Below are 24,760 nucleotides of genomic sequence, written 5' to 3' on the forward strand. Positions count from 1 at the left end.
CCCTGTCCGGTTTCCAAAAGAAAACTGTAACCTCATTCTACAAATAGCCAGGGGGAGAATCAGCTCTGTTCCCATAGTGATAGCTCACTGTATTTGCTATCTTTACAAGGTGGAACACATGTGAGGTTTGGAAATGATAAATCAGACATATCAAAAGTGACTACCTAAGGTGACTATTTCTATAGAAGCATTATTTTTAGAATTCCCTATGAAAAGAAAATAGGGGTAGACTATAGCTATAGTCCCAGCTACTGGGGAGCCTGAGGCTGAAGGATCCCTTGAGCCCAGGAGGTTGAGGCTGCAGCGGATATGATAGTGCCACTGCTCTCCAGCCCAGGCGACAAAGTGAGACTCTGTCTCTTAAAAAAGAAATGAATGCTCTGTATAGTTTCCATTAATCTTAAACTATATGACCCTGCCTGAATTTACACTGTATGCTTCTACCAGCCACGCAAAGAGCAAATGCCCCACTAAGTTGGTGATCAGGTTTTTGGCCACCACAACTCTGCAACAAAAGCTACTGCGATGGTTAATACTGAGTGTCAACTCGATTGGATTGAGGATGCAAAGTACTGACCCTGGGTATGTCTGTGAGGGTGTTGCTAAAGGAGATTTAACATTTGAGTCAGTGGGCTGAGAAAGGCAGGCCCACCCTTCATCTAGGTGGGCACAATGTAATCAGCTGCCAGCTTGACCAGAATAAAAAGCAGTCAGATGGCTGAGCGCAGTGGCTCATGCCTGTAATCCCAGCACTTCGGGAGGCTGAGGTGGGCGGATCGCCTAAGCTCAGGAGTTCGAGATCACCCTGGGCAACATGATGAAACCCAGTCTCTACTAAAATACAATAAATTAGCCAGGCCTGGTGGCATGTGCCTGTAGTCCCAGCTACTAGGGAGGCTGAGGCATGAGAATCACTTGAGCCCAGGAGGTGGAGGTTGCAGTGAGCCAAGATTGAGCCACAGCACTCCAGCTTGGACTACAGAGTGAGACTCCATCTAAAAAAAAAAAAAAAAAAAGCAGGCAGAAGAACATGAAAAGACTAGACTGGCTTAGCCTCCCAGCCTACATTTTTCTCCCATGCTGGAAGCTTCCTGCCCTAGAACACTGGACTTCAAGTTCTTCAGCTTTGGGACTCGAACTGGCTTCCTTGGTCCTCAGCTTGCAGATGGCCTCATGTGGGACCTTATGATTGTGTGAGTTAATAGTCCTTAATAAACTCCCCTTTATATCTATCTATCCTACTAGTTCTGTCCCTCTAGAGAACCCCGACTAATTTAGCTGTGAAGCTGGAAGTAAAGGGAATCATCTAAAAAAGTGGAAAGAGCAGTCACAAAGTCTCTCTGTCTCCTTCTGTAAAACAGAAACTGGGGCCCTGGCTAAAAACAAGATACTCACCAAACACCCATGCATTTATTCAAACCTACACATCGTGCTCTATGATTTCTACTTTCTCACAGTCTGTGGGAGAAGCAGAAGCACACCATCCTGACCACAATGCTGGGTTCTAAGGTCAGGGCACTGCAGAGCCCGCACCTGACCACAGAGGGGCAGCAGCTTGCTCTGCTTAAGATCAGAGGCCATGACCTTTAACATGCGCCTTTAACAATGAGGATATGATCACCAAGTGGGAAAGGAGACAAGAAAAGATGCAAAAGCAGACCTGTGAATGGCAAGATTCTGGGATGCACTGGGTTTTCTAAACAAAATAAATATTTGAGGCAGAAAAAAAAAATACCAGTAGGGTTCAGAAGCCATTTTTAGAGCACTGTTTGACCCCACCGACCCCATTTCTAGATCACAGCTTTTTAAAATCTTGAACAATAATCATGAAGTAAGCAGAAAAAAGTTTTATTCTCAGAATAGAACAGCAGCTGGACAAACAGGCTTTCAAACACGATTTCAAATCTCAGCTCCTCCAATGCCTACCTGTGTATCCTTGGTAAGTTAGTTCACTTTTTTTTTTTTTTGAGACAGAGTCTCGCTCTGTCGCCCAGGCTGGAGTGCAGTGGCACGATCTCGGCACACTGCAACCTCCACCTCCCAGGTTCAAGCAATTCTCTCCCTCAATATCCCGAGTAACTGGGATTACAGGCACCCGCCACCATGCCTTGTTAATTTTTGTATTTTTAGTAGAGATGGGGTTTCACTATCTTGGCCAGGCTAGTCTAGAACTCCTGACCTCGTGATCCACCCTCCTCGGCCTCCCAAAACGCTGAGATTACAGGTGTGAGCCACTGTGCCCAGCCGTTAGTTCACTTTTGAGCCTGTTTCCTGTCTAAAAATAATCCTACTAAGTTGTGATGATTCCATGAAATAATGGTAAAGTAATCAGCTCAGTTCAACAAATTATGGTGCTTCTAAATAAAGGAATCAGGAGAGAACCTAGGTCGTGGGTCAGTATTTACCTTTCCCAAGTCAATCTAGGCTCCACTGTCTCGATTTTAGAATGAAAAAGCAAATTTTTCTATAGTACTACAACTAAAATTATTTTTTTAAAATAGCGTTTCTGCCAAATACTGTAGCTCTGTAATACATTTCTAACACAGCTGATCAATAGTTTGACTTAACTATAGAAAGGAACTAAGTGAAATTTTATAGAATTCTTGGAGATGATACAATAAAAGAGTAACAGAGCCCGATGAATTAATCGGTCTTCATTAAACTAAGGTTGCTTCTAAGTTACTTTAAATGGGTGGCTCACTCCACTCTTTTGAAATATATCTACCATGGAAAGAATGGTCTGTAATCTTTCTTGGTAATCAATGTTTTTCACAATCTCCATCATGAAAGCCTATCACAGTTTAATTCACACACACATTATTTCTCCTTCTGAGTTACATACAGAAAACTACCAGTGGCTTAAGAATCCATCCATTCTTTAAAAGTAAGTCACTTCTTAGCCGTTTCTGTAGGCATTATTTTCTAACACTCTGCAAACTGCCTGATTTTTACATTTTTTAATCACAAAACCTTTTCAGTAGAAAGCTAATTGAAATCTCCACTGCAAAAGAGAACAGAGCTGCTAGGATGGAGAGGAGCCCAAGACAGGCAAAGAAACTGTGGGAAATTCTAAACAAGGAAGCAGGATGTCTCCTGAATCCCTTCTGGTTCTGAGTGACAGAGACAAGAACTGTAATCATCAGTCCAGTTAAGGTCACAGCATAAGATAAGACGATGATCTCTGTAAGTTCTTCCTATTTATGGAACCCACTCTCTCTACCAGAGATGTTCGATGAAACGATAGGAGATGGCAATAGACTCAGCACTTAGCCAAAATCCTTCTCTTCCAAGTCCCTGTGGACACACTGATGCTGGAGATGCCAAATGCTGTAGGTGTTTTAGCTTGTGCCAAGAAAAAAGAACCCCTGCTGGTCAATGGGCTTCCATTCTTCACGACCTCCAGTTTCTCACAAACTCATCAAAGGAGAGTGCAGTGACCCTAGTTAGTCAACACACTGATTCTCTCCTTGGCCCCCATCAGAAGATAACATCTCTTGACACTAGTCGCCAAATGATGCTGAACAAATTACTATCATCTTTGTGCTTCCGTTTCCCCTTTTACAAATAGGGATAATAATAGTGCTATTGCTTAGAATTATGGCAGGGACTGCAATGAGAGCTAGCACTTATTTGTGCCTGCCACACAGCAAGAGCCCATAAATGTTAGCTACTATCACCAACAGCATCATCATCATCTTGGAGTCTGAAGAGATGTGGCATTTCTTTCACAAAATAAGAAAATTGTGGAGAGCAACGATGAAGATTTTAAAGTCTAAAATTAACTCTGCAAAAAGTGCTCTCACCACAAATTGCACCATGTCAATGGGTACTCAGTACGATTACCCCAAACTAATCCATCCCAAGTAAGAATTAATGTTTGGAATGTATAATGGGAAAAAAAATTTTCCCCTTGGAGTACAAAGCAAGAATGAATGACTACACAGCAAAAGTCTCTTAAAAATGTAATTTTAAGCTGCTGCTCCGAAGTCAGATGTGACTCACAATTCAGCACTTTGATTCAACTGTTAGAGAAGAATAAAAGACAGAATACAGCTTCCTTTAAAATCAGTTTTGTTGCCATGTTTAATCAACTTCTATAAGAAACCTCTGTAATTTAAATATAGAAGCAAATACGTTGTGGTTTGCTTATAGTTCATGCCAGTTGTAACATATATTCTGTATTTACCAATAAACACAAGTGCATATGTATGCACAGTTCCATTAGAAAAGGCTTAAGCATGTTTTTTAATTTAAACAAAAGCAGAGTTCTATTTAAAATCAGCTGCCAACACTTACACCAAATCTATATTCTTGGAATCTGTTTCTTCAAAATCAATTTTGATGAAAGTGAAAAAAACTTGAGAAAAATAATTTTGTAATCCAAGTAGTAGTAGGGTGAAGATAATGTCCCCTTCCATTTAAATGTTGAGCGACAAGATTGTCTAATAAAGATCGTATTTTCTACTTGCTTGCAAGTTCCAGTGTTTTGTGTGTTTTTTAAAGGACCTGTCAAATCTCTCCTACCCTAAATCCTACAGCAGCACGTTTGAAAACAAGGAGACACACAGCACAGGTAACTTGGAATTCCGTTTGGAATGACCCCACCACACTGAGCAGACCTCCGAGTGGCCTCTGAGCATGCTGCCAACAGCAGCAGCACCCAGCATGGCAGAGCTGGAACCCCTCGCCAACGGACACTGACCTTTTGATGACTTGTGACTTCGTCCCTGCTTCTCCCCAGCTCCTCAGCAAGTTTAACGTTCTCTTCTTGCAACGCTGAAAGCTGCTGGGACTTCTGAGCTGCTGCCTGCTTTAGGGTTTCTCTGCAAGGACAGTGAGTGCAGGGTTACCATAGAAACAAGACAGGCAAGGAAACTGTGGGAGACAACCAGCTTCACAGCACTGAAGAAAATATATCTGGATCACGTGCCTGATAGGATCTATAATAACAGCAGACAGTATTATCTACATGCAGAAGGGGCTAAATGGCCATAACCTCCCAAAAGGAGGACTGCCACCCACAATTACTACATTTTTCAGAACCTAATAAACCCTATGCCCACCCTCCCACCACCCAAACTTACCCCATAAAAAAGGAATTTTGCTATAAAATAAACGACAAACGAGATGGTCAGTACAGCCCTCCTGTCCTTAGGAATATTTCCGTTAGATGATTTTACTAAAACCCACTTCGTTGATAAAATGATTTAATTTGCTGCCAAGGCACTCTGTTCTAACTGCACAGATCTATTATTTGTTTTTTTCTGGAAGAAATAAAAATCCAATGGTCCCATTTACCAGTATCTGTCAGAGTCAAGTGCTGATGTAAATCTGAGTATATTTTTAGGATAACTAGAGGCGGAATGCCCAAAGGAAATAGTTTCCTAATTATATAACAGGTGTTTTATTTTATAGTAATCTTTCCACAATGCTAATTTATAGTTGAAAGAAGCAAATAAAAATATAACACAGACTGCTAACTTATACCATGAATATCAGCATAGAAAAAATGAACTGAACAGGATAGGTATATTTATTAAACATCTTCTTGTTCTTAAAATAATCCAAAACATACATCCTAAACATTATCCTTTATACATGAATATGCACAATATTTGATCACTAAGTCTTAGTTTTATGCTATAGAGGGTTTTGATGGAATTGTGAATTTTAAGTACATCTGTGTTGGTTAAACTCCATTTAGCAAGCTGTCATACATGGCTGAATTCTGAATCAAGTCATCTGGGTATGAATCCATCTGCTGATGCATGAACGCATCTATTTTTAACTTCAATTGTCTAATGGGTGGCAGTTCTTGGCACATTCGATTTTCTCAATTTTTAATTCTCTATCCACCTATAATATGCACACTGGGATGACCTCAGGAAGACTTAGGGAAATAAATCTACACAAAAATTCTCTTAGCACACTAAATTAGGCTTTTACAGAGATGTTTATTTAGCAATTGAAGATAAACTGAGAAGGAATTTTAGCCTCAGCTAGTCACTCACAAAAGAGACTCATATATATGAATCTCTCTCTATATATATGTATATACATACACACACACACATATCACAGCGAAAGTTCATCTGTCCAAAGTCCATCAATCTTTGACAAATCAAATTTCCTTATGGTAAAATTACCATAAGCTAAACATATTTCCCAGGTGGTCACTGCCTTCATGAGTGGCTACATGGTGTCTGCCTGTGTGTGGCCTGTCAAAGTGCTACACTTATACTCCTGTTCCTTCTCTCTCAAGCCCACAGGAAGGAAAATAAAAACGACACATCAAGGAAGTAATCTAAAAGTGGCCAAAGTATCCTAAAGCATTGACCTATAAGAACAAAATTATTGTGTTTTTTTTTTTGTTTTTTTGAGACAGAGTCTCTCTCTGTCGCCGAGGCTGGAGTGCAGTGGCGCGATCTTGGCTCACTGCAAGCTCCGCCTCCCAGGTTCACGCCATTCTCCTGCCTCAGCCTCCTGAGTAACTGGGATTACAGGTGCCCGCCACCGCGCCCAGCCAATTTTTGTATTTTTAGTAGAGACAGGGTTTCATCATGTTGGCCAGGATGGTCTGGATCTCTTGACCTCGTGATCTGCCCTCCTCGGCCTCCCAAAGTGCTGGGATTATAGGCGTGAGCTACCGCACCTGGCCAAAATTATTGTTTTAAAATTTACAAAATGCTTCCATGTCCATTTTCTCATTTAATCCTCAAAGCCCAAGGAGGCTAATGTTATTTATGTTTTAATGAGAAGACTGAAGCTCCGGGAAGTAAACAGATTTGCCCCAAATCATAAAGCCAATAAGCAGCAAAACCACAAGAACAGGAGCTACAGTTGGCAGATGACTTCAGTCGTGATTCAGATATAGGGCACTTTGTTTTTTCTTTAGTGGGTAGTGGGTGAATCCATTTCACAGAGGAAAGAGGCTCCAATAACCCAAATTCTGGAAATAAGGAATGATTCTCAAAATAGCTACAAAAATATTTCTAATGGTTTTTAAAGAAGCTACTTTTCTTTCTACATGACAAGATACCTTGACACAGAAAAGACTAGGTTTAAAACTAAAGACAAACATTGTTAATATTGACATGCAAACATTTTACTTATGAATCCATCATAAATCTATTATCATGCTAAATGTATTGTACATTTACTACTGTACCAGGTTAGTAAAGACAAAAATTAGATTAGTTACACCCTTTTTTCCCTAAGATCCAAAATTATACACCACAAGAAACTGTTTCATTGTTATCTACAACTGAAAATAGGAGCTGGCTAACCGAAATCAAGCAAGAGCTTTCCTAAAAGCAGCCTTGTAAGTGGCACACAGGAAAAGAACACTCAGTTACAAGGGCTGGTTTCCAGGGGCAAGGGCGATATTCTAGAGGGAGGGGTTCCATTAGAACCCCTGTGGTGACTGAGCACAGTGGCTCAAGCCTGTAATCCCAGCACTTTGGGAGGCTGAGGCGGGCGGATCACTTGAGGCCAGGAGTTCGAGACCAGCCTGGCCAACATGGCAAAACCCCATCTCTACTAAAAATACAAAAATTAGTTGGGCGTGGTGGTGCATGCCTGTGATCCCAGCTACTTGGGAGGCTGGGTTGGCATGATGAATTGAACCCGGGAGGTGGAGGCTACAGTGAGCTGAGACTGCTGCCACTGTACTCTAGCTTGGGCAACAGAGTGATAACCTGTCTCAAAAAAAAAAAAAAAAGAAAGAAACACTGTGTCTATATTGGTGCCCCTTTTTCTCCAGGAACCACAGTCCTAGTAGGTGAAGAGAAACACCAAAAAAGCTCCAGAGGACACACAAAACCCCATACACGTTAAACCACGGAAGAAGTAAGTGGCTGCTCATTCTCCAGCTTTGAGCTCTGAGGAATAAGACTAAGGAACAGCAAAGTGACTGCTTTGTTTAGAGAAGCACTGTTCCCATTACACAGTCCTCTTACCGCAGAAGGCCCTGGAAATCTGACCAGGGAGCCACCAGTCATCAGGGGCAGGGGCTTTTTCAACCTACTCCCCATACGTCCTGCGCCGGCTTCCATGGAACGCCACCAGCGTGTCTCCCACTGTTCCTCCCTCCCGTTAACAGTCCCAGCCATATTGTGCCAAGTCACTGACAGGAAGATGTGATTCCCTCAGGTCTGTTGGAGCAGAAAAAAGGTAGAAAATCCAAAGCAGCCCAGGCTCTTTCTGCCCTGGGATCCGGTCCCTCCCCACCTGAATGTGTTCAGGTATCAGAGGTCTGAGGAGTGCAGCACCAGGAACAGCTCAGCACAGGCTGGGGTTAGCATGACAGCAGCTGGAGCCACAATCTCAGCTACGCTTTTATTAGTCAACAGAATAATTCGAAGAAGGGAGTCACAAAAACAATTTATGTCACCCGGCCAGGCGCAGTGGCTCATGCCTGTAATCCCAGTACTTTGGGAGGCTGAGGCGTGCGGATCACCTGAGGTTGGTAGTTCGAGACCAGCCTAATCAACATGGAGAAACCCCGTCTCTACTAAAAATACAAAATTAGCTGGGCATGGTGGTGCACGCCTGTAATCCCAGCTACCAAGGCAGGAGAATCGCTTGAACCCAGGAGGCGGAGGTTACGGTGAGCCAAGATCATGCCACCGTACTACATCCTGGGCAACAAGAGCAAAACTCCATTTCAAAAAAACAAAAACAACAACAAAAAACTATTTATGTCTTCATAAGGGTGAAACCAACACCACACTGAGGGTAGGTGACATGACAGGATTCAGTGAGGACTCTGAACATTAAAGGTGATCTCACTGGAATACTAGTAATAACCGCAACAAAAGACTCCTAAGAGCCAGGTGCAGTGGCTCCTGCCTGTAATCCCAGCACTTTGGGAGGTCAAGGTGGGCAGATCATTTGAGGCCAGGAGTTCAAGACCAGCCTGGCCAACATGGTGAAACCCCATCTCTACTAAAAATACAAAAAAATGGCAAGGCGCAGTGGCTCACAGCTGTAATCCCAGCACTTTGGGAGGCTGAGGCAGGCGGATCACAAGGTCAGGTGTTCGAATACAGCCTGGCGAATATGGTGAAACCCTGTTTCTACTAAAAATACAAAAATTAGATGAGCGTGGTGGCAGGCACCTGTAATCCCAGCTACTCGGGAGGCTGAGGCAGGAGAATTGATTCAACCCGGGAGGCGGAGGTGGCAATGAGCTGAGACTGCATCACTGCACTCTAGCGTGGGCTAAAGGGTGAGACTCCATTTCAAAAAAAAAAAAAAAAAAAGTACAAAAAAATTAGCCGGGCATGGCGACACACGCCTGTAATCTCAGCTACTTGGGAGGCTGAGGCATGAAAATTGCTTGAACCCAGGAGGCAGGGGTCGTGGTGAGCAGAGATCACACCACTACACTCCAGTCTGGGGAACAGAGTTCTGTCTCAGAAACAAACAAACAAAAACAAAAAAAGACTCATAAGTAGTACTGCAGGAAAATGGAATTTTATCTAAACCCCAAGAACGCTCTTGCCCAGGTCCACTTGGCCCTGTCCCCTCCATCACCTAGTAGGACCCAGGGAGCTCGGCCGTGGGATTATGGCAGTGGAGGCTGGAAAGGGAGTCTCCCGTGGCAGTTCACATTCTCCCTCACCAGCTGCCCGTGGGACACAATGCAGGAATTCAACCTGGCGCCCCAAAGCCCTCCAGGTTTGCAAAATGACTCGTGTCATCAAGAAAAGAAATCCTAAGCTGTACCTGCACCCTGCTTCCTGAATGAATAGAACTAAACTGTCACATTACAACAAATGACTTTGTTTTTCCTGTCACGGTGACCCATCTTCTATTTGTGTCACTTGATGTTGGCAGGCCAAGGAAATTGAAGCCTCCCCGATGACCATAATCACAATTGTAAATTTATAAATCTGCATAAATGAAATCGTTGGAACTGTTTAAACACAATCCCATCATCCAGAGACCCGCCATTTAAACTAGGACTGAGGAAGAAAATCACCGACATCACGAGCTGTGCGTCCCCTCGCAGGAGCAGCTCAGATCAGATTCTTCCCAGGAAAATTTTAAAACTCTCCGAAGAACCACACATGTGCTAGCTTAATCCAAGCTCAGTCAACAAATAGTATTCAGGATGGTGACTTAAAACAGCAGTTTGGACCTGATGCTTTTCTTTTTGTTTGGATCTCATCTATCTTTTAGGATTGGAAATAAAAGACACAAACCCTTGAAGGGCAGGGACCGTATATACTCATCTTTTTATCCTTCCTACCATAACTGTACCTACCATGAAAGACAAAGACACACTCAAATGTTCACCAGGTGCATTAGCTTTAGGATTTTAGGTTAATACGGTTGATAGAGTGTAGTTAACAGAATAGATGACCAAATGAAATCTACGCTGTAACCATCCTTTAAAATGTCAGAAAATGCCAATCTCTAATAACTACACTAGCCAAACTTGAAAGGCAAGAACTGAGTTAGCATCAACAAAGGAAATATGAATAGTCTGCCTGCCTGAAACCACGTAACAAATTGATGTGTAAACCTTAATTTTACAGTCTTCCAAAATGCTGGTCATTTCATTTCCATGCCAGATGGTTTGATTACTTTTTTTTTTTTTTTTTTTTGAGGCAGAGTCTCGCTCTGTCGCCCAGGCTGGAGTGCAGTGGCGCGATCTCGGCTCACTGCAAGCTCTGCCTCCCAGGTTCACGCCATTCTCCTGCCTCAGCCTCCTGAGCAACTGGGACTACAGGCGTCCGCCACCACGCCCAGCTAATTTTTTTGTATTTTTAGTAGAGACGGGGTTTCACCGTGTTAGCCAGGATGGTCTCAATCTCCTGACTTTGTGCTCCACCCACCTCAGCCTCCCAAAGTGCTGGGATTATAGGCATGAACCACCACGCTCGGCCTGTTACTCTTACAATTGAAATACTGAAAATGTAGAAAGTGACATGCTATTTGATTTTTTCCTCTATAAAAAGAGTTTTGAGGGACTTGCTAATAAAGGGTCTGACATTTCCAAATGTTAAGATTGGCTGGCCAGGCGCAGTGGCTCATGCCTATAATCGCAGAACTTTGGGAGGCTGAGGCAGGAGGATCACTTGAGATCAGAAGTTCAAGACCAAATGTTAAGATTGGCTATTCTGGATTCTACTTGTACTTTCAAGGCTTTCAAGTCACTTCTTTTTTGTTTGTTTGTTTTGAGACAGGATCTTACTCTGTCACCCAGGCTGGGGTGCAGTGGCACAATTATGGCTCACTGCAGCCTCAACCTGCCGGGCTCAAGCAATCCTTCCACCTCAGCCTCCCGAGTAATTGGCAAATAGGCACACATCACCATACCCAACTAATTTTTGTACTTTTGTAGAAACAGGTTTCGCTGTGTTGCCCAGGCTGGTCTCAAACTCCTGGGCTCAAGTGATCTACCCACCTCAGCCTCCCAGTGTTGGGATTACAGGCACGCGCCACCACACCCAGCCCAAAGTCACATGTGAATCCCCAACTTAACTCATCAGCCAGTACACATTTCATTCTGATCCTTTAACTTAGCTGTGGTTCTGACTTCACAGTGGTTACTGATGTTACTTCTAGGGTATGCAATAGAGTTTGCATACGTTTACTTTATGTAATTCTCAAATATTTTTAAAATAATTAGCATTGTGTTCACGTTTTCGATTTAAAATAAATTCCATATTTTTTTCTCAAAGGAGAGAAACTTACATTTCTTTCCTAAATTCTTCCATTTTTTGATTCTCTACAGTCAGGAGTTCTTTTGATTTGTTCAGCTCTTCCACATTTTTCAAGTTGTTTTCTTTAAGTGTGTCCAACTTAAAGACCAAGAGAAAAAAACTTGATGAAATTATTTCATTTTCCAATGACATGAACAAATTATTCATGAAAGTGTGTACTGAAAAGACAGATGAAATTAGTCACTTGCAAAAAAAAAAAAAAAAAGTCGCCTGGGTGAAGAGATTACAGATGACAAGTCTATTACAAACTGCAAACCTCCTCCTTACATTTAGTCTGATATATCCTGTACACCTGGCCAAAATGTCAAACTAAATTGCTACACAGAAGTAAAGTTTCCTTTCATCTTGTGTACAGTTACCAGCACTTATCACTGAACTTGCTATTCAAATATGATTAAAAACAAGAAAATGCAAAGCAATGACATCAGCGAGGATTATTCTTTGTAATGAAAAGAAACCTTTTCTTTCCCCAAAGATTAGTGATTCAGGATATGATTTTTTTTTTTTTTTTTTTTTTGAGACAGAGTCTTGCTCTGTTGCCCAGGCTGGAGTGCAGTGGCACAATCTCGGCTCACTGCAAGCTCCGCCTCCCGGGTTCACGCCATTCTCTTGCCTTAGCCTCTCCGAGTAGCTGGGACTACAGGCGCCCGCCACCACACGTGGCTAATTTTTTTGTATTTTTAGTAGAGACGGGGTTTCACCGTGGTCTCGATCTCCTGACCTCGTGATCCGCCCGCCTCGGCCTCCCAAAGTGCTGGGATTACAAGCGTGAGCCACCACGCCCGGCCTAGGATATGATATTTTTTAATGTCAGTACCTGATTTACACAGTCCTTATTACAAAAATTATTTATTTGAATCAAAATTATTTGTAGATTGGAAAAAAATTTAGTTACCCATCTGAACTTGAACCTGAAGAGGAAAAAGCCACGTCGTGGGACTGAAGGGCACTTACACCCATTTGGCTCCATCATTGGCCCACGGGGATGCAGCCAGCTGAGGGCCTGGCCCTTCGTGGAAAGCCAGAGCTGTCACTGGGATGAGTGGGGATGTGACTGATCATAGGTTGTGGCAGGTGGTTGGAGCTCTAGGTGCAGAGCCACCACCAAGGATGGTAGCTCATGTGGGCCTCCATTCCTCAAGGTGGCTCCTGGGGTCATGCTGGCTTTCTGGGCCTTGAGAAGTTGTCTCCTACAGCCAGAAAAAGGAGCTATCTCCTTTTGCGATGCCACATGCCACCAGTCAAGAGTCCTAGAAAATGTCTTGCTAGTTTTACAACTACTGCCTTCCTTTTAACACCTAACATTCCAGATTAACAAAACAAGAAAAATAAAATATCACAATGGGCCCGAAAATATGGTTCATCCAACCCTGAATTCTGGCTATAACAAAGACACCAAGGGATCTGCTACAGAACAACACAGTACCCCCTGGTTCCACTGCTGCAGGTTAGACACATTCCTTAAAATCCTCTTATTTACTTCAGCTTCTAATTTTGATTAACAGCTATGATTTTTTAATGCTTTTATATTTTTAGCTTGTCATCTTCTCTTAGGATTGTCAGTTCTATAAATGTACTTCCTTCTATTTGAAGTGTTATTTATCATATCATTACCTCCAAATGTTCATCTCCTTTGAAAAGTTGATCCTTGACCTCCACAATGAGGAGGCCCAGTCTTTACAGTGGCTCCTCAGTTTGGCCACCACTTCCCCCTTGATTTCCTTCCTTAATGTCTTACCTGCCTATTACTTTTAAAAGCATCTGGGCTGGGCATGGTGGCTCACGCCTGTAATCCCAGCCCTTTGGGAGGACGAGGCGGGCGGATCACGAGGTCAGGAGTTCGAGAAGAGCCTGGCCAACGTGGCAAAACTCCGTCTCTACTTAAAATACAAAAATTAGCCAGGCGTGGTGGCGGGCACCTGTAATCCCAGCTACTCGGGAGGCTGAGGCAGGAGAATCACTTGAACCCGGGAGACGGAGGTTGCAGTGAGCCAAGATCGTGCCATTGCACTCCAGCCTGGGCAACAAGAGCAAGACTCCGTCTCAAAACAAGAACAACAACAAAACAAAACAAAAAAAAGCAAAAATAACAAAAAAGCATCTGAAGTTCCACAGGACTTCACATAACCATTTTGTGCATCAGTCGGCTTAGGATTTAGGTAACAGCCTTCCAAACAAAGAAAGGGTTGATATGAGCCGGGAGGGTGGGAGCAGGGAAATCCAAAGAGGAGGAGAAATGCCACAGAAGGAGAAATGATACTTGTGGACAGAATCAAAATATCTTGACGCCACATATTTGTCCCAGCTCCAAAAGTGACTCATTCAAGATGACACAAAAGGAAATCAGTACTGAACTGGGCCAAGAAAAGGCCTACATCAGACTCAGGGCTGAGGAACGAAACTTGGTGGCTCAAAGTTGGGAAAGAGAAGAGAAAAAAACAATGTGTGTGATATAAGATAAAGGATACAAAAGCTAGAGCAGGCCAGCAGTATCTCCTCTCGCTAGTGCTATCACTAAATAGTTACCTTAGAAAGCCACACTATTAGGGTTTTTTCCTCAATTTGTAAAGTTGATCCTAAGTAACGAAGTGATACACTTTAAGATTATCATGGCTCTGGCATGCATTTCAAACCTGTGTAAGGTCACACTTCAAAAACAAGCAATCCTGAGTTAGTGATCAAACATTCCATGACGTTGGTAAGCTGTTCTTTGTATAAAAAGCTATTTAAATCTGATTACTTCATTCTGTAGTTTTGCATTTGTTTGCTTGGTGTCCTCTAAGGAGGCCAGAGTCTCAGTCTTCTCTTTGGTCATCTGTTCCATTATCTGCATGGCATCTTCTGCTGTTTGAGCAGCCTAAATACAAGGAAACACTGTGAGAAATGAGGACACCCCTCGCCAACACAGTTAGGTGAGGATCAGGCTGTGCTGTTCAGGCAGCACTCAGTGTCTGTGTGGGTAAGGGAGGCACACAGAGAGGGTGAATCAGTCACAATCCAGTGCTGAAACAGACGGACCAGGACAGGAAAGGTCTTTACTCTGGAGTATGCAGACCCTTTCCTGCCATTTTTCAACGTCAATTGTTATGTAATTTGCATGTAAACATACATCTTCCAATGAAAGTTCCAAATGACACTGGCAAGCATGCTCCCTTCATTCTGACTTATGTTTGAGAGACTGTTCGGAGCTAACAATGAGTAACATCCTTATATAGCTGAATTTCTTGGAATCATATTTATTATTATAAGTTTAAAATACTATCCTTGCTATTTCAAATCTGGAGCTTTCAAAGTCACTCAAATTTAGGCTGAGAATTTTTCAAATAAATATAAAAATTATCTGGGCACTTCTAACATAAGGCTCAAGTGTTTAACGAGAAGCATTTAATGCAAGTTGTGGATAATGAATAAAAACACGGCTGTGAATAAAAAGATGCATATGCAGACAAACTCTTAGCTGCTATCAAAATTAATTATAAAAAGTTAGATATAGGCCGGGCGCAGTGGCTCAAGCTTGTAATCCCAGCACTTTGGGAAGCCAAGGCAGGCGGATAACGAGGTCAAGAGATTGAGACCATCCTGGCCAACATGGTGAAACCCCGTCTCTCCTAAAAATACAAAAAACTAGCTGGCCGTGGTGTCGGGTGCCTGTAGCTACTTGGGAGGCTGAGGCAGGAGAATGGTGTGAACCTGGGAGGCGGAGGCTGCAGTGAGCCGAGATTGCACCACTGCACTCCAGCCTGGTGACACAGTGAGACTCCATCTCAAAAAAAAAAGAAAAAAAGTTAGATATAAAAATAACCATAAAAACAAATGAAAATACAGCTAGGCGTGGTAGCATGTGCCTATAGTCCCAGCTACTCAGGGGGCTGAGACAGGAGGATTGCTTGAGCCCAGGAGGTGGAAAGCAGCCTGGAAAACACAGCAAGATTCCCACCTCTAAAAAGATAAATAAACAAACAGGCCAGGTGCAGTGGCTCATGCCTGTATTCCTAGCACTTTGGGAGGCCGAGGCAGGCGGATCACAAGGTCAGGAGTTCGAGACCAGCCTGGCCACTATGGTGAAACCCAGTCCCTACTAAAAATACAAAGCTTAGCCGGGTGTGGCAGCACGCACCTGTAGTCCCAGCTACTCAAGAGAGTGAGGCAGGAGAATCGCTTGAACCCGGGAGGCAGAGGTTGCAGTGAGCCAAGGTCACACCACTGTACTCCAACCTGGGTGACAGAGACTTTTTTTTTTTTTTTTGAGGCGGAGTCTCACTCTTGTCACTAGGCTGGAGTGCAGTGGTGCAATCTCAGCTCACTGCAACCTCCGCCTCCCTGGTTCAAGTGATTCTCCTGCCTCAGCCTCCTGAGTAGCTGGAACTACAGGCCCAAACCACCACACCCGGCTAATTTTTGTATTTTTAGTAGAGATGGGGTTTCACCATGTTGGCCAGGATGGTCTTGACCTTCTGATCTCGTGATCCGCCTGCGACAGCCTCCCAAAGTGCTGGGATTACAGGTGTGAGCCACCACGCCCGGTGAGACTCTGTCTTAAAAAAAATAATAAATAAATAAATAAAATCCTTTTAGGCACTTGTTTATAATTTATTGGTCTAACAAAGTTTATGAAAATTCTGCATTTTTCCCTATCCAATTATCAGCCATGAAGATTTCAATGGAATCTTCCAACTCCAAATGGATAGACACAATGAAATAGTTAAAAGCCAAACAGAAGACTGTATTTCAATATGCACTAATTTATTGCTTTTTTTTTTCTTGAGACAGAATTTTTCACTCTTATTGCCCAGGCTGGAGTGCAATGGCCCAACCTCGGCTCACTGCAACCTCCATCTCCTGGATTCAAGTGATTCTACTGCCTCAGCCTTCTGAGTAGCTAGGATTATAAGCGCACGCCACCACGCTTGGCGAATTTTTGTATTTTTAGTAGAGACGGGGTTTCACCATGTTGGTTAGGCTGGTCTCGAACTCCTGACCTCAGGTGATCCACCCGCCTCAGCCCCCGTGAGCCACCACGTCTGGCTAGTTTTTTTTTTTTTTTTTTTTTTTTTTTTTTTTTTTTTTTTTTTTTTTTTTAGATGGGGTCTCGCTCTGTCACCCAGGCTAGAGTGCAACGGCATGATCTCGGTTTCCTGCAACTTCTGCCTCCTAGGCTCAAGCAATCCTCCCACCTCAGCCTCCTGAGTAGCTGGGACTACAGGCATGTGTCACCATGCCCAGCTAATTTTTGTATTTTTTGTAGAGACAGGGTTTTGCCATGTTGCCCAGGCTCGTCTTGAACTCCTAGACTGAAGCCATCTGTCCACCTCAGCCTCCCAAAGCGCTAGGATTATAGGCGTGAGCCACTGCACCCGGCCAAATTTCACTATTGCTCTTAAGCTTTTTCACAAAGTTTCTCCTTAGATTAAAAAGTAAATCCTTTTTATTCACAGTTTGCAATTTTTTTCAAATAGGGAGAGACTACTACAGTAAGATACTTAGTAAAGAATCCCCCTTTCAGACTGTAACGAACAGCTTGAGACATATAAGCAACTGACTTAATGAGGTGGATTTCCATAAGCAGAAATGAAGAAAGATGACCTACACCACTTGAGTTAGTGCACAGTGTTAGTAAGCAGTCTGGGTGCTCAATACTTGACCCTCTCACTTTACCGTAAATGACTGAAGAGTCTTGAGCTCTCTAATTTTAAGAGTAAGCTTGTTCTTGTCTTTTCTCAAAGTATGGTTTTCATTTTGAGATTCTAGCAGATTGGCTGAAATATGGCTGTTGGTTTTGGCCAACTGGCTGATCTCTTTCTGAAGGATGAAGTAGCTTTCTGCCAGGGTTTCCTTCTCCTTCAGGAGCTCATCCTTTTCCAGCATAATTTCGCTCTTCTCAGCCAGGAGGTTCTGGTTGTCTTGCATCACCTGGGCTTTTTCCGCCAGGGTCACCTCATGGTTCAGCTGAAGGTCATCCAGAATCTTGGTGAGGCAGCTGTGCAGTTCCTGCAGCTCTGCCTTGGATTTGGACAAGGCAGCAAAATCACTTTTCAGAGTCTTTATATGGGCAGCAAGTTGAGTTGCTTCTGCAGTCAACAGTTCCTTCTCCTCAATTATCTTTGTCACTTCTTGCTCTGATTCGGTCTTCTCTTGAAGTAGCACAAACTTCTCGGACTGCAGCTCCTCAATACATACTCTTAACTCCTCCACCTCCTGCTCCAGGAGCACCATCCTCCCGTGAAGTTGATTGTTTTCGTACAAGGATGACTCGTTCTCCTTTGCTCTGGCTTCCTGTTCCAGGATTAAGGACTGCTGCATTTCCTGGATCTCCTTGCTTAATTTGTGACACTCTTCTTGCAGGTTCAAGCCATCTCTCATCAAAATGTTCTTCTCGGAACAACACGTGTTAAGTTCAGCATCCAAACTCTCCTTTGCTTGCAATATGTGATTGTGTTCTTTTTCTAGATTCTTTTGGGCATTTTGGGCCTCTTTCAGCATCAAAGAGAGGTCGCACTTGCTGGCCACTAGTTCTTGGTTTTCCTTTTTTCTCTCTTGAAGCTCCTTCTTCAGAGCGTCAATATTACCGAGGAGTTTCATATTCTCCTGCACAATTAAACTTCTGTTTGCAGACTCTTGATCACATTGCCTTTTGAGGCCTCCTATGGCTTTGATGGAATTCTCTCTCTCTGCAAGTAAAACTCCATTTTGTGTTTCCAGTGAGGATTTTTCTTTCAAGAGACTATCCTGCTGCTTTTTAAGTTTAGTCATTTTCTGAGAAGCCATCTCCTTCTCGGAAGTCAGGTAAGTGATCTTTTCATTCAGGCTCATCTCAGTATGGGCAGCCTCTTCTGAGCATTTGTGGAGTTTTTCAGTGATGATTCTATTTTCACTTAAAAGTTCCTCTTTCTCAGCCAAGAGCCTTCTCTCAGAGGCAGCCAAGGTTTCTTTCTCATGCAGAAGCTGGATGCACTCGGAGTCTGTGACCACCCGCCTGGCCTTAATTTCCTCCAAGAGCTTCGTGAGGCTTGTGTTTGTGGCCTGGAGTTGCATGGTCTCCAGCTCTGCCTTCCTCAGGGCCTTGCTGGCATCATCCAGCTGTGCACGGAGCCCACTGGCTTCTGAGCGGAGCAGCTGTTTGACCTGGAGAGCGGCCTGGAGGCTGGCATTCAGCTTTTCCTGATCTTGCAGCAGAATGTCCGTCTCTAACTGCAGATCTCTTTTGTCCTGAAGAACATTATCTCGTTCTACCTTTAAGGCTATGCACGTGTTATCAAGATTGGACAGTTTCTCTAAAGCTGACTTTTTCTCAGCTGTGAGATCTTCAATCTCCTGTACCAAAGCTTTCTGATCTTTGACTAGCTCCTTATAAGACCTTTGAAGCTTCTGAATGATGTCATCCTTATCTTTGGCCAGGATGAAGTTTTCGGTAATAAGTTTCTTGATCTGGTCCTCCAGGTGATCTTTTTCTTCCTGGTCTTTCTCAGTCTTAGCAATCAAAGTATCTTTGCTGAGCTGGAGCTCTTCGATGAGCGCCTGCATGCTCACCTTGGAGGCTTGCAAAGAGTCATTTTCCACATTTATCTTCAAGAGTTCTTCCTGTGCAACATTGATTTCTTTAAGCAATTTCTCGCTCTCAACAGCCAAAGCTTCTTTACTGAGATGTTCCTGCTTATAATGCTTTTCGGCATCTTGCTTTTCTTCTAAGAATTTCTCCTTTTCTAAATTAAGAGTTTCATTCACTGACCACAGTTTCTGCTGGTCTCCCTGAAGTAAAGCTATTTTGGCCTCCAATTCTACAAGCTTGGATAAAAGTGAACCGTTTTCTAATTTTAAATCATTTCCCTCCTGCGAAAGAAGCTGCTTCTCTGATTTCAGACCCCTCAGCTCTTCTGACATTAGTTCAATTTCTCTTTTGGCTGATGTTAACAAATAAGTTAGCGACTACAGAAACAAAAGATGGAAAGAATGGAAACAAAAATGAAATCAAGCAGACAAATGCAAGCCCAAATAACTTAATGTAACCTAAATGATAAAAACTTTACAGTTTCTACAATAAACTTCATAGAAACTATCTGAATAACAAGGGAAAGAAACTAAACAGAGGCCACAAAAAGATAAGTCAAAAGTATAGCTTTGCAAAGTGCTTCTGTATCTGTTAGCTTATTTCATCTTTGAAACAACTTGTGAAATTATTCCCAGTAGCTACCTAGAAGATAAAAATAGTAGCTTGATTTTAATACCGGGGCATAAGATTATTTCCTGCCATTCCAATTATCAAATTACTTTGAATGCAGAAAGGATTCATAGAACAATTTTTTAAAATACAATTAAAAGAAGTACAAAAAGTCCATATATTTTAATGAAAAAAGGAAGGGGCATAGCAAGGGAAAATAAACTATTGCCTTCCAAACTCACGGCAGGACCTTACTTAAAGGCAGCCAAGGGGCTGAGAGTGATTTAGTCCCAATATCACATACAACTTAAAAACTACAGCCTAATTTCTAGGCTTTGCTGACTAAAAGAATAGTTTTTTTTTTAATTTACTGAATTATAAGATAATTTGACCAGTGTCTATACCAGTGCTATCCAGAACTTTCTGCAATGATATAATTTTTTTTTTTTTTTTTTGAGACTGAGTCTCGCTCTATTGCCCAGGCTGGAGTGCAATGGTGCGATCTTGGCTCACTGCAACCTCCGCCTCTGGGTTCAAGCTATTCTCATGCCTCAGCCTCCCAAGTAGCTGGGATTACAGGGCTCCACCACCATGCCTTGCTAATTTTTGTATTTTTAGTAGAGACGGGGTTTCACCATGTTGGCCAGGCTGGTCTCAAACTCCTGACCCCAAGTGATCCACCCACCTAGGCCTCCCAAAGTGCTGGGATTACAGGCATGAGCCACCACGCCCAGCTGATATAAATGTTCTTATTTGCACTCCCATCATGGTGACCATATGACTACTGAGCACCTGAAATGTGGTGAGTGCAACTGAGAAGCTAAATTTTTTTTTTTTTTTTGAGACAGAGTCTCACTGTCGCCCAGGCTGGAGTGCAGTGGCACGATCTTGGCTCACTGCAGGCTCCGCCCCCTGGGGTTCACGCCATTCTCCTGCCTCAGCCTCCCCAGTAGCTGGGACTACAGGCGCCCGCCATCTTGCCCAGCTAATTTTTTGTATTTTTAGTAGAGACGGGGTTTCACTGTTTAGCCAGGATGGTCTCGATCTCCTGAACTCGTGATCCGCCCACCTCGGCCTCCCAAAGTGCTGGGATTACAGGCGTGAGCCACCGCGCCCGGCAGAGGAGCTAAATTTTTAATTAAAATGTAACAAATTTAAATTTATTTTATTTATTTATTTATTTATTTTGGAGACAGAGTCTCACTCTGTGGCCCAGGTTGGAGCGAAGTGGTGCGATCTCGGCTCACTGCAACCTCTGCCTCCCAGGTTCAAGCGATCCTCTTTTAAGCATATACAAAAATAGAGAAAATAATGTAGACCGCATGTATTCCCATATTAAGGTTTTTATTTTTATTTATTTTTTGAGACAGTCTTACTCTGTCACCCAGGCCAGAGTGCAGTGGCACCATCTCAGCTCACTGCAGCCTCCGCCTCCCAGGCTCAAAGAATTCTCCTGCCTCAGCCTCCTGAGTAGCTGGGACTACAGGTGAGTGCCACCATCCTTGACTAATTTTTTGTATTTTTAGTAGAGACGGTCTCATGATGTTGTCCAGGGTGGTCTCAAACTCCTGTGCTCAGGCAATCTGCCCAGCTTGGCTTCCCAAAGTGCTAGGATTACAGGCGTGAGCCACCAGAACTGGCTACAAATTTAAATTTGAATGGCCTCACATGGCTGGTGGCTACATTAGGCAGCACAGCTGTAGCCCATTGGCTCTTAAAAGTAGGGAATAGGAGGCTTCATGGGTTCCATGAACCTTGTTGAGCGCACATGTAAACTTTCCTGAAAAAATATCTGTAGATTTCATTACATTTTTCCAAAGAGTCTGGGACTGATTACGATCCACTGAAATCAGATACTAGACACCTTTGGAGGGGAACAGTCCTGGCATTTTTAACTCAATGACCCTTGCACAAAACCAACCAACAAAATCAGTGAGACTGGCCAGGAATGGTGGCTCACGCCTGCAATCCCAGGGCCTTCTGAGACTGGCCAGGAATGGTAGCTCACGCCTGCAATCCCAGCACCTTGGGAAGCTGAGGCAGGTGGATCACTTGCATCCAGGGGTTCGAGACCAGCCTGAGCAACATAGCCAGACTCTGTCTCTACAAAAAATAAAAAATTAGCCAGGTGTAGTGGCACGTGCTTTTAGTCTCAGCTACTTGGGAAGCTGAGGCAGGGGGATCACTTGAGCCCGAGAGGTTGAGGCTGCAGTGAGCCAGGACTGTGCCACTGCACTCAGCCTGGGTGACAGAGTGAGACCTTGTCTCAAAAAAACAAACAAAAAACAAGGAGACCTTACATCAGCTTCTGCAACGCTGTGGTTTGCTCAGGCTGAAACATTTTAAAGGAAATAAGAAAAAAAAACAAACCTGAAGTCTGCACAGATAAAGAAAACCACGAAGACAAAAGATCTGGGAATTGTATCTAGTGTTAAATGGCCCATAAAACTGGAGGTATTTCACAGAAAGCAGAGAAATCCTCAACTATCAGCATGTAGAAGGGGGAGAATATGGGCCTCCCAGATGACATGCACGGCACACACATACCATGTCACGTCCACTTATATGCGGTCTACATTATTTTCCCTATTTTTGTATATGCTTAAAAGAGGATCGCTTGAACCTGGGAGGCAGAGGTTGCAGTGAGCCGAGATCGCACCACTTCGCTCCAACCTGGGCCACAGAGTGAGACTCTGTCTCCAAAATAAATAAATAAATAAAATAAATTTAAATTTGTTACATTTTAATTAAAAATTTAGCTCCTCTGCCGGGCGCGGTGGCTCACGCCTGTAATCCCAGCACTTTGGGAGGCCGAGATGGGCGGATCACGAGTTCAGGAGATCGAGACCATCCTGGCTAAACAGTGAAACCCCGTCTCTACTAAAAATACAAAAAATTAGCCGGGCAAGATGGCGGGCGCCTGTAGTCCCAGCTACTGGGGAGGCTGAGGCAGGAGAATGGCGTGAACCCCAGGGGGCGGAGCCTGCAGTGAGCCGAGATCGTGCCACTGCACTCCAGCCTGGGCGACAGCGAGACTCTGCCACTTAGTTAGCAAGAGGCTTTTCATGAGACTGGTTTCAAGTCCTATATATGCTCTTTTATCATTTCTTTCTACTAAACTCCTGCAACACATTAAAAATAAAGAAAGATGAATATTTACTTTCCTTTGAGCAATAGAAGGTTAAACAGTGGGAAGGTCGAACTTCGTGAAGTTACCAGAGTCACAAAACATACTGGGCAGGCCAGGCATCGTGGCCCACACCTGTAATCCCAACACTTTAAGAGGCCGAGATGGGAGGACTGCTTGAGCCCAGGAGTTTGAGACCAGCCTGGGCAACACAGCAAGACCCCATTCTCTACAAAAAAAAGAAAAATATATATTGGGCACAGATACAATCTCGAAACCATAAAATGAAATCCAACATATCAAGTTCTGCTCTATCTACTAACAGGGTGTTTCCTCCCTGCCTGTGAATCCAGTTTCCTTTTCAATAAGCTCACGGTACCTTCCTGGGGACACATAAAAGCCCTCTGTGGAGTTCTCAATTCTAACTCTTCCTAGAAGAGCTCTGTTCCTCCAAGCAGGCTCTCTCTAGTCCTGATTCTTTGCTTGCTTACTTCATGTGACCTCTGCCTCTTGCTTTATGGCAATGTCTCTCCAAACCCTAGTGCAAGGCGGCAACAAGCACGGCCAAGATTAGAGGAACTAGCAGGCAAGCAGAGCTCAGGCAACGAAAGAACCTTTGTGACCGCTGGGAAATAAGCAGCATGGGGGTGACGGCTACACAGTCCATTCCAGGAAAGACTGGCAGCCATCACCGTCCCTGAGAAGGAATGGCAGCTGGCACAAAACACTTGAAGCCATAGGAAACGTAATGTACCACCCTGCCATGCACTCAGAAGGGTAACACTTGTAGAGGCCACCTTAACTTGTCCCACTGGCTGCTGCTTTTCTAAGCACCCTTCCTGCCTTGACACAGAGCTCAGGCAAGCTACAGCACAAGGAAATTCTCTCGCGTCACGTACTTTGGCTTTGTCGGCTTGCTTTCTCAGCTCCTCCAGCTCCTGCAGCAAGCCACTGTTCTCCTCCCATGCACCCTTCAGCTTGTCCTCTGTGTCCAGCAGCGTCTTCTGGAGGTTCTGTAGGATTTCTTCATGCTTGGTTTTTGTCTCAGAAGTGGCTCTCTCATACCTGGCTTTCAGCTCCTGACACTGGTTGTGGCTCGTTTCCATCTTCTTTTCCTGCAGAGACCCCGAGTGAGGGAATGAGTCATCTGCCCATGTGTGTACTATCCCTTGCCTTCCTTGCCAGCCAACAGGCCCACTGAGTCTCTCCTTACCAGGTCCCACAATTTCCTCTCCAATTCTTTCTTTTCTTCCTCATGTTTTTTAGCTGCTTCTTGCTGGCTCTGTTCAGCTTTGAGAGTCACGTCCTCAATACTTTTTTGCAGAAAACTTGCATTTTCATCAGCCTTTGTAAGTTTTAGCTGTAATTCTTCTATATATCTAGAAAAAGTTTCAATATAAGGTGTCAGCTTTTTCATAAGAATGTTTTAAATTTAAGTTATATTAAAATATACTATTAATAACAATTGTAATTATTTTTAAAAGTTATGTGTAATTAATAACATCTGAACTAGGCAAGAAATTTTTTGTTTTGTTTGTTTTTGTTTTTTTTTTTTGAGGCGGAGTCTCGCTCTGTCGCCCAGGCTGTAGTGCAGTGGTGTGATCTCCACTCACTGCAAGCTCCACTTCCCGGGTTCACGCCATTCTGCCTCAGCTTCCCCAGTAGCTGGGACTACAGGCACCCACCACCACGCCCAGCTACTTTTTTGTATTTTTAGTACAGACGGGGTTTCACCATGTTAGC

At 43.5% G+C, this 24,760-nt stretch overlaps 1 protein-coding gene across 15 annotated transcripts in view; it reads right to left on the minus strand.

Annotated features, from left to right (window-relative positions):
• Positions 1-24,760, minus strand: part of CLIP1 (CAP-Gly domain containing linker protein 1) — a 151,843-nt gene that overhangs the window by 34,047 nt on the left and 93,036 nt on the right. For all 15 annotated transcript variants that reach the window (XM_030821560.1, XM_030821553.1, XM_030821559.1 and 12 more), the window contains 5 exons: positions 24,231-24,396; positions 23,917-24,132; positions 14,476-14,592; positions 11,707-11,813; positions 4,703-4,823 (listed from right to left, as the gene is read on the minus strand). In XM_030821560.1, the coding sequence (XP_030677420.1) occupies positions 4,703-4,823; positions 11,707-11,813; positions 14,476-14,592; positions 23,917-24,132; positions 24,231-24,396 (727 nt within the window). The remainder of the gene's footprint in view (positions 1-4,702; positions 4,824-11,706; positions 11,814-14,475; positions 14,593-23,916; positions 24,133-24,230; positions 24,397-24,760) is intronic.

The sequence above is a fragment of the Nomascus leucogenys genome, chromosome 10 (genome assembly GCF_006542625.1).
Source record: "Nomascus leucogenys isolate Asia chromosome 10, Asia_NLE_v1, whole genome shotgun sequence".
Lineage (NCBI taxonomy): Eukaryota > Metazoa > Chordata > Mammalia > Primates > Hylobatidae > Nomascus > Nomascus leucogenys.